The sequence below is a fragment of the Olea europaea genome, unplaced genomic scaffold, assembly GCF_002742605.1.
Source record: "Olea europaea var. sylvestris unplaced genomic scaffold, O_europaea_v1 scaffold1941, whole genome shotgun sequence".
Lineage (NCBI taxonomy): Eukaryota > Viridiplantae > Streptophyta > Magnoliopsida > Lamiales > Oleaceae > Olea > Olea europaea.
Window position 1 is genome coordinate 114,439 of NW_019237247.1, and position 13,526 is coordinate 127,964.

Consider the following 13,526-nt stretch of genomic DNA (forward strand, 5'->3'; position numbering starts at 1 on the left):
GCCTCGGCCGAACCTAATGATTAAGGCACAGTCATCATCCAAAACGATTGCTGAAGCGCCCACCCCTTTACCAAAGTGTAAGTGGATTCGAGGCACCACAGCAGAGACTTCTCTGCCGACAGTTTTAGAGAGATCTTTGTGTTAGGATCCTCTTTTACCTTCATGGATTGATTGATGTGACATCTTAACTTTATGTCAACTCATAACTCAGATAAATTAATTACTCACCCGCTGTAGATGCGGCTGATTGACGCCTATAAACGGACGCCTCACACCGTCAGATGTATACACATGTCCCACATCCAACGGTGCCCATTGCCTAAAAATGCCAAAGGGTTTGCAAGGGACAAGGTAATGAAATTCTCTCTATTACATTTGACACTCCACGGCCAAGTAATACAGATACTCTTCCCCATTCTGTTGCACAATTTCGACACCGTTTTCGATCACCGCCTACTAACTTGATTGTTGGAGTGTATGCGACCGCCACCATTCCTGCTGGTTCCGACTGTGTGCTTCTAACCATTTGTTATCGAGCACAGGGAGGAACACGTGGAGTGGCTCTCGATTGGCCAAGTGGAAGGTCCAATTCGCGAGGTTAACAGTATAGATTGATCACAAATTGAAAAGCAAGAAGGAAAAACATTAACAAGATGATAATCCTGATTAAGGTATGATTGAACATGTAATTAAGAGCTAAAAGACAGTGAATGCTTATTTGCTAATTAGATTTTGAAATAAATAGTGGGGTTAGGGTCAGAATCAGGGTAAGGGTTAGCGGCAAATTCAGGGTCTCGAGTGAGTTAAAGCGATCGTTGACTGTGGACCATTGATCGTCAACAACAGCAATAGTGAAATTGTTTATTAATTTTTAATTAAATAATATCAAAAAAATTCTTTGGAACCTATCACTGACTTGGAATTCTTGGAAGAAAAATATAGATTGTAGTGGTAGATGAACATTAAAAAGTACAAGTATATTAGAGAATAAGTACATGGAATATATATATAGTTGATATATTTGTAATAAATTGAGGGTCTTGTTGACCTCAAAAAAGGTACCAACATAAACCCGGGCCCTACTCACACTCACGTGGTGAGCCAACAAAATGTTTGAGCACTAGGGTGAATCGATCAAATATCGAAACTCAAAATATAAGAATCAAGTATAAACACTCACAAAGGGAAATGGTTAAGAGAGAAAGGATGTAAGAACAAAGCCTTAATATCTTGAGTTATAGTTGCATTATTCTTTTAAGTGGTACAATGAGTGGTATTTATAGTGTTACAATTGAAATTATGGCTATTGGATGAAGAGCATGTGATTTCATCTAACCTATCGGGACATCCCATCACAAATGTCCCGTCATCCACTTGCCCTGAATTATCTAAGAGTTGCCCTAAGTTGTCAAAATTTATTTAATAATTTGTTAGGTTTGACTTACTGATTTACAGATTGTCACGTCAATCATTTTTGGCCAGATATTGAAGATCTCCTTGAAAACTGCTTCCGATCTGAAGCCCTAAGGGGCAAGGGGCTTTGGAACAAAGGCTTCGTGTATAGGGCTTCGTCGGGAGTTTTGGCAACTTTAGCAAGTGTTTCCTCTTTACTATATTTAACTAGTTTTGATAACGAGGACGTTGACAAATGAATGCCACGTGGCGATGGATAGAGCCTTGTTTGCCGAGGCTTGATATTAGTCCTCCTAATCCATGTATGGTTATTTATATATTGCATTAAATTTGCTTGTTGGAGCTAATGAGTTTTCGTGGGTCCCTTTTTTTTTTTTTTTAGGTCAACAGATCTTAATGGTAATTTTCTTTTACACTACTCACATTTTTCTCTCTCCCATTAGTTTTGACTTTCGAAAGTCCCATCTTCATCTCCCTGCCTTTATCATTTTGGCCAATGAATGCAATGGTTACCCTTTTTTTTAAAAAAAAGAAAGGGGTCAAAAAATTAATACCGATGGAGCCAACATAGGTAGTCATCAGTGCTCACCAAGTGCTGACTCCACCGCTAATCAAGGTACCAAAGATGAAGGTTCACCATTGCCCCCAACAAAAGAACTCTTGTGGAATATTTTTTCTTAATTGAACTTAGATGATCCCTCGACATTCTAAGTTCACCAAGCATGTTTGAATTGTCTTATTTCACACTCTAATATAGCATGAGAATGAAAAATTATTAGGTAATTATATTAACACTACAAATTTTACTAAGTACACCACAATTTTCTTATTTACTAAAATATCCATAAGTAAAATTACATAATTAAAATTTTAAAATAATTTTTAATTAAATAAATTATTATTTCACCACAAATGTAATACCTAATTTCTTTCTTCATTTTTTCTCAACATTTCATTGTTTATAATTTTTTCGACGACAAGATAATTTTTTTCCTCACTATAAATGAATTCATTTTTTCAATTTATTTGTCGAGTTTGAAAATCAAGGATCTAATTTTTTTTGTTGAGTCAAACAGATTAATTATGATTTTAAAACAGTCATTTAAAATTATTAATTTATGTTTCAGCTTTCGTGGATTTTTGTGTACGAGATCTATCAATTTCCTTGGATTTTTGCATATGCAGATATATGAATTTCTCTCCATTTATAACACATCAAAACCATTAAAAAAATGAGAAAAAAGAGAGAGGATGATGGGAAGTCAAACATGGAATCTTCCTGTAAATTGTCTGAATTTACTTTAAAGAATCAAACATAATGTTACAATTAAAATCTTGTTAAAAGCAATTAAAAAGGTTATTGTGGTGCAAATTTTCTGTGACGAAAATATAATATTTTCCACCTATAATGCACCCGGTGCAAAATCTCTGTAACGAAAAGATACTGAAATTTTTGTTTTAGAATTAGTGAAAATGTTTAAAGGATGAAAAAAATGAGAAGTAGTATTGGGATAATAAGTACACCACATTTTTTTTTCCATTTTTATTTTTCGGGTAATTAGCACAAAACGTTCTTACCTTTCAATGTTATTGTGCAAAACGTCCCTAATTTTTATTTGTTGACATTTTCACCCTTATTTTCACCTTTCATTGCACAAATCATCTCTATTATCCAAAATTTTAAAAAATGTAAAATGACAAATATATCCTCATATGTAAATAAAATTAAAAAGAAAAGAAAAGAAAAATTAAAGAACGAATTGCAATCACACTCCAAACTTTTTTAAAAAGTAAAAATTAATCCAAATAAATTATTAAAAGCATAATTAGAACAAAGCGTTCCTACCTTTCATTTTTTGACAATTCCAACCTTATTTTTCACATTTCATTGCGAAAATCGTAATGTTTATCCAGTTTTTTAATGAAAAGGTGTAAATTGATGAATATACCCTCCTATTTAGATAAAAATAAAAATAAAAAACAAATTGCAACTACACTCCAAAAATTTCAAAAAAAAAAAAAAAATTTAAAATAATTAATTAAAAATTAAAAATAAAAAATATAAATTATTTTGTTTTTTAATTATTTATTTGAGGCTTATTTGTACTTTTTGAAAATTTTGGAAGTATAGTTGTAATTTATAATGTGTTTTTTTCTTCATTTTTTTATTTAAATAGGAGGGTGTATTTATAGTTTTACAACTTTTAATTGAGAAAATAGATAAAAAAGATAATTTTTGCAGTGTAATGTGAAAAAAAATTATGAAGATGCCAAAAAATGAAAAGTATGGACGTTTTATAGTAATTACATGTTTAATAATTTATTTGTACTCATTTGTACTTTTTAAAAAAGTTAGGAGTACAATTGAAATTCTTTCTTTAATTTTTCTTTATTTTATTTAAATAGGAGGGTATATTTGTCACTTTACATTTTTTATTAAAAAATTGGATGAAAATAATGATTTCTACAATTAAAAATGAAAATAAAGGTAAAATGCCAAAAAATGAAAGGTTTGAAAATTTTGCACAATAACATTGAAATATAATAATATTTTGTACTAATTACCCTATATTTTTAAGCATTAAAAATTCTTTAAAATAAAGAACGTTTTGTATTTAAAGAATTTTATTTTATCTTTAAATTCGCTTTTAAAAGGTATACAAGCTTTTCTTCAAAAGTTGAAATTGAAAACAAAAGCATGGGGAAAGGCCCCAATATTGATTGTCTTTCTTTATGGCACGTACGTGAAAAAATGGGTTGGCCAATTATAATTCCGCCTGCTGACCCTACTACACCACCAGAATATATTCTTGCTTGATTGCCAGCTTCAATTGCCTTCATCAAGTCTGTGACACAATGCAATTTTTATTATTATTTATTTTTTCGTTTTTAAATTATTGCCACTTTTAAAATTCAAGTTAATTAAAAATTTAAATAATAAAGAAAATAAAATTAAAACAGGCATCAAACTACTGCTTGGTTCGCACTTAAAGAAACCAGTACTATTGGTCATGAAAATTAGGCAAAAATTCAAGTGGTGTCCCCAACTTTCAAAAATGATGTTCCAAGTCTTCAACCTTTATAAATATGTGAATTTGAGTCCTTAAGTTGTAAATTTTATACATTACAATTGCATGCGAATTTGAATTAATTGTAGAGAAATGTTGAGAGATTGGATGACTTTATTTCTAACTTTGAGTTATTTGAAAGACGTGTGATTTTACCATTCACGTCGACAATTTTAATCACGTGGGGTCCATATTCATATATTGAAATTGAATGATAGAAACCTTTGACAAAAGGGAATAAATTAGTTAAAGAGCTGTGATAAATAAGATGGTCTATGGAAGTCCCCCAGCAAAGTTAAGTTAGATTCGGAAATTCCTTTTCTTTTCCATTAAAGCATGAAAAAGTGGGATTTTACCTCCCCAGTTGTAAGAAATGTCAGTTTTTCCCTATTCAGAAATAGAACGTATGAGAAGCCCTAATGGGTCACGGCTTGGCATTTCTTCAAATACCGTGCTTAAAAAGTAACCCAACTTTTAAAAATTGGGACGTGAAAGTAATATCTATTTTAAAAATGTACTAGATTCCTTCAATTTTACACAAGCAAGAACATGTTTGATGTGCAATATTAGACAGAATTCCTTCAACGCTATTCCTGAAATGTGGAATTGGACTCCTTGTAAGCGCAGTGTACAAGCAGCTCTTGTTCCCTAGCCTGTTGGGACACATCCCGCGATTTACCTCCTTCACAAAACTCTAGGAACGAAACGGTGGAGGCCCTCAAAGTTGGAGTTCAACCTTTTTTTTAATCATTGTTGACAATATCCTATTTGGCAACATCTTATTCATCCATTTCAAAAACTATTTTTTTACATCAGAGGTTTAGATTGACAAAACACGGTTTATCAACCATGTTTGTACAACTAACTTTATTGCTAACAAAAAGGATTGGAAATAAACCTCGAGATTAGTACAACAAAGGAGAATGATTGTTCTACAAAGATCGGAATAATTAAGATGAGAAAAGGCTAATAACGTGAATCAACTCAAAATCCACTTGATGCAAGAAAAATCAAATCGGTCAACAAACCAAATGAAGCTGATCGATCAAGAATCCTAGAAAGTAACACAACAAAGTGTAGATTCTAAGCCTTCAACAAGAAGCCTCCAAGAGATATATATCTATCAATTCTCTAATCTTCAGACTTGTGTGCCCCACTTGTATATCTCCATTACATCACTTTATTTTCATTCACACGTGCCATATCATGCCCCACCCACAACAAATACGACCCATGCACGCAAAGATAAAAAGCCAAGAATCATCACCCACAAAAGCCCCCCTTGGATTTTCAACTTCTATAATACAAAACAAGAAAAATCCATTGAAAGATCAAGAAAATCTTGTGTTGGAGGAGAGAGTGATTAGGGTTTTGTTCGTCTTCCCTTTCTTGCGTTCGAGAAATGAAAGTAACCTTTTCTGGAAATAATCACAACCAATCACTGAACTCAAAACCAGTGGTTACGACCACCCTGACCACCACTTCTCGGGGCAACACCGCACCTACTACCTCCCTCTACGAGCCAAAATCGGTTCCTGAACTCTGTGGAAACCCTAGTCCCGTTGCTAAAAAGGTCATATCTACTTGTGCTACAGCTAATATTTCAACAATTCGAGATGATCCTCTTCAACTGGGAGATCATGCGCTAAACCATCACTTTGAGGTTTGGGATTCTTTGATGAGAGAACTGGGTTTGGATGACGATTCGATCCCCGTTTCAAAACCTATTTCTCAACTTGGTACTCACTGTGATCAGCAGTATTCATCAATCCCCGAGTTCCCACCTGTAAGCTCCTTCGATTCATCAACTCGGTTTGAGCCATCTGAATTTAGTATACTCTCAGATATTACCACTACATACTCTCCTGCACCTTTGAGCCATAACAGCAATATCATCCACCCATTTGACCTATCTGGAGAAATCCAAAACTTGAATAACAACTTGAACATTGGATTCGATTACGTAGATGAGTTAATCCGACTTGCCGAGTGCTTCGAGACCAACTCACCACAACTTGGGCAGGTTTCATTGGCACAGCTCAATCAACAGCTCAGATCTCCCACCGGAAAGCCCCTCCAGAGAGCTGCCTTCTACTTCAAGGAAGCCCTTCAATCCCTACTCTCCGGGTTGACTCGACAAACTCACCCTGCCAGCTCTTCAGAGATCATCCAGGCCATCAAAGCACAGAAAATGTTTTCAGGCATCTCCCCAGTTCCCATGTTCTCAAGCTTCATGGCTAACCAAGCCGTGCTTGAAGCCCTAGAGGGCTCCATTCATGTCCACATCATCGACTTTGATATCGGGCTTGGCAGCCATTGGGCTTCGTATTTGAAAGAGCTAGCTGATAAAGCTGAGTTGGGTAAACTTACCCCAGGAATGCTTCGAATTACAGCTATAGTTCCTGAAAAGTATGCAATGGAATCAAAGCTGATCAAAGAGAATTTGACTCAATTTGCACGTGAGCTGAATATTAGGCTGGATATAGACTTTGTTTCGATAAGTACATTTGAGTATTCATCTTTCAACGCCATCAAATTGATGGATAGTGAAAATGTCGCCGTTCTTTTATCTCCGGCAATATTCAGGCATGTTGGGACTGGGTTTCTCGATGATCTCCACAGAGTTTCACCTCTCGTGGTGGTGTATGTCGAGAGTGAAGGGCAGACGGGATTTGAAGCACCGTCATTTCGCCAGACTCTGATTGATGGTCTAGATTTTTACTCCAGCCTATTCGAGTCACTAGAGGCTGCAAACTTTAAAAGCAGTGGTGGCTGTAGTGTTGATTGGATAAGAAGGATTGAGACTTCTGTGCTTCTTCCCAAGATCATGGAAGCAGTAGAGGCGGCCAGCCGCCGCAATACACCATGGAAGGAAGCGCTAGTGGCTGCCGGCTTAAGACAGGTGGGGCTCAGTCAGTTCGCTGACTTTCAAGCTGAGTGTTTACTAAGGAGAGCAAATATCATAGGATTCCACGTGGCAAAACAGCAGGAGGAGATGCTGCTTTGCTGGCACAATAGGCCACTTGTTGCCACGTCGGCTTGGAGGTATTAGGAAATAATTACTACCATAAGTATCAGTAATAATCTCCCTATAAGGGTTTTATTTTGAGGTAATTAAGCTAGGTTAGGAATGGGGATATTAATCCTGACCACTATGTTTTTCTTTGTAATTTATATTGAAAAGGATTAGTCTTTCATGTTTATGTATCTTGGATGAATTCATACTTTAGAGTTCTGACAGAAAATGCATTTCAAGATAAATGAAGAAAACAAGATCACTATGTCGAGTGTAATAGCCAAGTGAACAATTAGATATCTAACGTCATTGGAAGAACACAGATTGATGTTACAGTAAATGGGGTTATATGGTATAGATTAGTAGACAACAACAAACTTCCTCAAGTCACAAATATCTTAGGAACTTAGAAAAATACATCCTTTACTTAATTGAGCTTAAAGTCATGAAATTCTCCGGAAATAGAAAAAATTCTCTCTTTAAACATCATAATCTACTCTCTAACATCCTGATCTAACAGTTACCTTCATCACCACGAGACTGAATATGGTTAACTGGACTGTTGTTCTCAAGTTTAGATACTGCCTCGGGCCCACAAACCCTCATTAATTCTTCCTGTTTCAGCAGCAAAATTTTACTCATTACTATATTTCTTGTGTGCTTGTTGAGGGGGTTATTAGATCAAAAGTTAAAAGAAACCTTAACTAGGAAGGTCCAACAACGGGGACACAAATAGAACACTTTTCGGAACTTTTGTATTATTGTTTATTTATTTGATAATGATCTACCAGCAGATTTTTCAAACGCAATTTTTCCTCAAGATTCAAGAATGATATATAAAAAAGACTGCTGATTTTAAAAATAAAAAATGGTGAAACTTCTTAAGAAGTACCTTTATGGAGTCATTCTCAGATGTCAGCTTGTCACATTCCTCTGAGAGCCTCTGCAACTCATCTCTTAGTGTGCGATTCTCACCACTCAAAGTCTCTACCCTGTGTTGTAGCTCTTCACACTCAGCCTGCAAAAAGTGACAACAATATGAATGTCTTAGGAATTACAAAAAATGATGACAATCAGATCACTTCAAGAGAAAGAAGGCAATACTGCAAATATTGAAGCATAAAGACAGATACTAGCATCACCGTCAGGCACTTTATGAGAAAGCTCGAGGACATATCTCAGGTCTATGTTTAAAAGAAAAGCTTCTCTTTCCTTAACTACAGTTTCAAAATCTTCTCTGTGCTTATTAAGATACATTTCTACCACTTTCATTACTACAACAGTAACCAAGAGTGCATAGCTAGTCTGATCCAGTTCAGAATTCAGATCCTATGGCCACCATAAATTTCCTGCAATAATAGAAATTAGATGGTAGTTTTTTTATATATTATGCCATCTAATACAAAACAAGCAGCAGCTAAACATTGATCTCATGGACTTGGGGTCGTCCAAATATTAAGCAATCTAGTAAAGCAAGCAAAAATAAAGAAAATCAAATTCGAAGAGACAAGCCAAATATTTGCACACTTTAATGCAATCTAATAAAGAACACAATAAACTTGGGCCAACCAAGTATGCCCACAAACAAGAATTTTTTCTTTAACTTTATTTTTATATCGCTTTCTATGTTGAATAACAATAGAATAATATTGTTAATTGAGATAACCAATGATTAACTAGTTATACTAGTCTGCTTTCCAAACCACACCTGCTGTTCTAAATCCCATTCACAATTACATGTTACAATACTTGGGGGATGCACATGCATATATTGATTAACAGGCCATAAGAAAAGACTTTATTGAGGAAACATCAAAGTGAAATTGCTAACTAGAAACTGAGCCTAACCTGCTTCCGTAATCTTGATCTCCGAGCAGACTCCCGATTAGATTGCTTTCTCTTTTGTCTTTTTAGTTCTCTATCATCCTGGCAAATTGAAGTTCAAAAATCTACATGAGTTCTGGTATAGAAGTGTTGGTCCTCGAAATGCCCAAAAGTGAAAACTAGAACAACTCCACAAGACCACTTCAAAGAGATAGCCAAATGTCAAAACCACCACCGAGAAAAAAACCCAGGCAGTTGTTTCTAGGAACAATTTATTAAGTCGTACAATACTTTACAGGTGGGGAACAGGGGGTTACAGCTTCAGCATTCACCAAGTCGAATCAATAAGGTACCCAATTTCTCCACTGAACAGAAATCATATAAAGTTCAACAGGCACAATACGGAAACAAATAACTAAAACATAATCCTATTTGATTTGGAAATATTAAAAGGTGAGTTAACATACTTGAATCCAATGCTCATTCATCATGCCAGATGGAGATGGAGCCACAGTTGGTGAAACACTAGTCTGACTGGGGCATAATTTCATAGCCCCAGAAACAGCAGACGATGCATTCCATAAATCCATGCCAATGTTCAAATTAGTTGCAGGCATAGAAACTACAGGATTCCCAGGTACTGAATTCTGGAAGTTAGCCGGACCAGAGTTCTGTGCATTTGCTCCTGATTAACCAATAGACTGGTCAGACTGAGAACAATACGAAGAACCGGGGCGAGGTGTACAGGCAAAAATGTTTACCTTCAGCAAGCATCTGGTCAAAACTTCCTTTCTTGGTTGCAGAGAATTCCTAAAATGTCAAATTAGATTGACTTTAATATGAATATGACATATCATATTTGCTCTTTCTTGACTGAGGCACATTAATGTAAGAGTTAGTTATTTTGCTACCACAGGTCCCAAAATCAAGTTTCAGGGGATTGTCAAGACTCTTGAACACTGGAGTGAAATAAGATTGTATGGTCACTAAAGCAGAAAAACAAACCTGGTTATCATTCTGATCGCTTGCATCCGATGAACCTTCACTTCCGCTATCAGCGCTGTTCATGAGCAATTTTTACAATCATACATTATGATAACCAACAAAATCACAAGATCATCGAGAGAGAGTAAATCTGAAATGAACAAGATAGTAATCTGGGACTAAATCTAACAATATACATTAAAAATATATCAATGGCACTTTTGGCACATTGTATTAGACCGGATAAGGATTAATTTAATCCTATCTAATCCTTGTCCGGTGTTTGGTAGAATTAATGCAGTCAAGCATATATAACTAATATGCTACGGGTTTATACTTTAAACCGTATAATTTTTCACACTTTTATGAATTAAAGTAAAAAATTTGTAAGTACTAAATATTTCAATTATAAGTTAAAAAATAACATATAAGTAAAAAACCACATATAAACCAAAAAACCAATTATTAGTATAATATAAAGAAAAAATTATATCAAGGGAAATTTTTTAATTATAAGGTTAAAAATATAATTATAGGTAAAATAATATTACTCATGAGTAGAAGTTCACTTATAAGTTAATAAGACTTATAAGTAGAAAAATTACTCGTAAGTTAAAAAAAAAATATATATATATATATATATACACACACACACACACACACACACACACACACTTTAAGCGAAAAAAGTAACAACAAAAAAATCACTTATAATGAAAAATACACTAAGAAGTAAAAAATTTACTACGATTAAAAAACTTACTTATAAGTAAAAAAATCACTTAAAAGCAAAAAATACTAAGAAAATTTATGTTAAGAAAATTTAAAATAAATTGATGTTAAGAAAAATTATTTATACACAAAAAAAAATTGGTATTTTAAATACTTAGACATTTTTCTAATCCAGTGTGATACCAATCGCCGTACTAAGAACAATCCAACCTAATCCACCTTGATCCAATCCCCCCTAATCCTATACGGTGTACCAAACGTGCCCTAAGGTTAAGAGATGAAGTTTGCGATCGAATAGGACAATTGTATTACATCTGTCTAAAAGCACCTTTGTGTTGCAACATCATTTCCAGAGCCTGAAGCTGATTTCCCACCATCTCCAGTCTTTCCACCAATCAATCCATGGTTTCCTGAAGTCCCCTTGGATTTTTTGCTTGAAGCACGGTTCTTTGCCTCAGTTGTTTTTCCATCTGACTCTGCAATTCCATGTACAGCGCCTGGAGTCTAAAGAAAGCACAACAAACCATAAAGATATAATTGACGCTTCCACATCTACCAAAATGGTGCTTGATTGAAAGACCATAAGGATATCATGTTCAAATCGTTGACAGAATGCATAAAAACAACAGACATAATCAATACTTTACAAAATGACACCAACAACTAAATAACAAAACTTTGTGCATCTCAATTACCGTGGCCATATTGGGATGAGCATAGACTCCCCCAGGAGCATATATAGCTGGATATGGAACTGGAGTCCCATAAGGTGGCATCAGAGGATGCTGAAAAACAATCGAGCAATATTATGGGAAGGTGATCTATATATTCTAAAGGTCTTAAAATGTCCAACTATTGCAGGTATAAGGGTAGATCTAGAAATCAAAATTCTAGAATAATCACCTGGCCTCCCCACAAGTAGGGATGAGGTGTAGGAGAAGCAATTGTTGAAGCAAAGAAAGGTGGAGTAGCTCCAGCACCATAGAAAGCCTGGAAAATGAAAGGGTTTCGAATAAGCGAACACAAAAATAGTAAGATAAAACAAGTATCGAAGAAAAATGAAAACCCGAAGCTTTCATCAGAAACCTGCATAGAGTTTGACCAATCAGTATATGCAGGTGTAGTTGGTGCTTCCTGAAATTCAATTAAAAAAAGGGGGAAATAGGATGAGCTGCATTTAGTTTGCAGTATAGCTGAGACATAAATATGATAAAAGGACCATATAATTATGATTGCCCTTGAAATGCTAAGATGTACAAAATAATAAAAGAGAGAACCTGAGTAGTAGTAGCAGAGGTGGAAGATTTTGCAGGGGTGCCCTCATGTCCAGTGCCCATTTGAGCAGCTGATTTTAGGCTCAATTGTCTAACCTCACTTTAATTGGCCAGTATAAGATCTTGTATTGTCAATTAAAAGAAAGGCACCTGATTGACATCAAACAAGAGAAATTTATTGTCACTTCAATGAGTACAAATGTACAATATTCTACTTTCAAATCAATGACAAAGTCAATTTCTATTATCTATATTAGTGTGTCGGCGATTGCTCAACAGATCCAAGATATCTTGAAACTGCATTACAATAAATCAGTTCTGCAGCATTAATGAGTATCTAATGGCATGGAATAAAGCTAATAAAAGATCTCCTCCCATGAATGACAGTTACTGCAAATGACTGCAAAACTCATTGGAAATCCACAATTCTTCAGCAATTCACTAAAGGAAACCATTTCTCCCCCACCCCTGCCCGTAACATCCCTTTTCAGCCTGTTTGTATAACCTTCTTCATAAATTAATGAACTCTTGCACCCATTGGCAATCTTGGTTCAGTCTCATGTGGTCTTTCCGAATCATTCTTTCCATTACTCCCCTCTTTTATCTTTTTAAATACCTCGTAATAACTCCTTAGATTTCTACCCATTTGAGTTAACCGCTATCTCCATTCCAAAACTCTTCATGCCTTTGCTATCAAGGCAGGGCAGCTTCTTATATCCTCTCTAGATGTAGAAGATGTAGAGCCACAAAGGAGATGTCCCAGTTCATGATGTTACGTGAAGTTCAGCTGGTTTTTAAATTAGCAGCAATAATGAATGATTGTCAATGATAGGCATGGAACATATGGCGCAGTTAAAGATTTTGGTAATGCTAAGCACCGGTCGTGTTACATAGCATTATTATAAAGACTGATAGCAGCAACAGATTTTACTTTATATATTGAAGATAAATGCAGATTGCCATGTTTCCGTCCTTTTCTGTCTATTCTACATATTGTTACTTTCTGAAATGAACAGTCAAATTATTGTCAGGTTTCTGTATAGATTGTGACAAATGGCAATTGAATAGATCTCATGTGTGCAAAGAGTGGTCTACCACACCTACATTAACATTTCACACTTCTTATTTGCATAGTGTGCACTTTCTACTATTAAATTCAAAGTGCCGTTTCATATATTAAAGTGAGACAACAAGAAAAAGTGTCTTCACAATAGC

The 13,526-nt window shown here is 35.0% G+C and overlaps 2 protein-coding genes across 2 annotated transcripts in view; one reads left to right on the forward strand and one right to left on the reverse strand.

The window, feature by feature from the left end:
• Window positions 1-5,332: 5,332 nt before the first annotated feature.
• Window positions 5,333-7,684, forward strand: LOC111379178 (scarecrow-like protein 15). Its single transcript, XM_023002519.1, has one exon. The coding sequence runs from the start codon at window positions 5,884-5,886 to the stop codon at window positions 7,531-7,533; it is 1,650 nt and encodes a 549-aa protein (XP_022858287.1). The 5' UTR covers window positions 5,333-5,883; the 3' UTR covers window positions 7,534-7,684.
• An 87-nt stretch (window positions 7,685-7,771) lies between these two features.
• The window catches only part of LOC111379179 (G-box-binding factor 1), a 14,194-nt gene continuing 8,439 nt past the window's right edge, over window positions 7,772-13,526 (reverse strand). Inside the window, exons 2-12 of the mRNA XM_023002520.1 lie at window positions 12,315-12,461; window positions 12,124-12,171; window positions 11,941-12,027; window positions 11,733-11,822; window positions 11,366-11,541; window positions 10,327-10,381; window positions 10,083-10,131; window positions 9,789-10,006; window positions 9,346-9,423; window positions 8,390-8,515; window positions 7,772-8,112 (exon numbers count right to left, since the gene is read on the reverse strand). Of these exons, the coding sequence (XP_022858288.1) occupies window positions 8,011-8,112; window positions 8,390-8,515; window positions 9,346-9,423; window positions 9,789-10,006; window positions 10,083-10,131; window positions 10,327-10,381; window positions 11,366-11,541; window positions 11,733-11,822; window positions 11,941-12,027; window positions 12,124-12,171; window positions 12,315-12,374 (1,089 nt within the window). The 5' untranslated portion in view covers window positions 12,375-12,461 and the 3' untranslated portion in view covers window positions 7,772-8,010. The remainder of the gene's footprint in view (window positions 8,113-8,389; window positions 8,516-9,345; window positions 9,424-9,788; window positions 10,007-10,082; window positions 10,132-10,326; window positions 10,382-11,365; window positions 11,542-11,732; window positions 11,823-11,940; window positions 12,028-12,123; window positions 12,172-12,314; window positions 12,462-13,526) is intronic.

Coding starts and splice junctions, on each gene's coding strand:
- LOC111379178 (XM_023002519.1), top strand. CDS start 5,884: ATGAAAGTAACCTTTTCTGGAAATAATCACAACCAATCACTGAACTCA.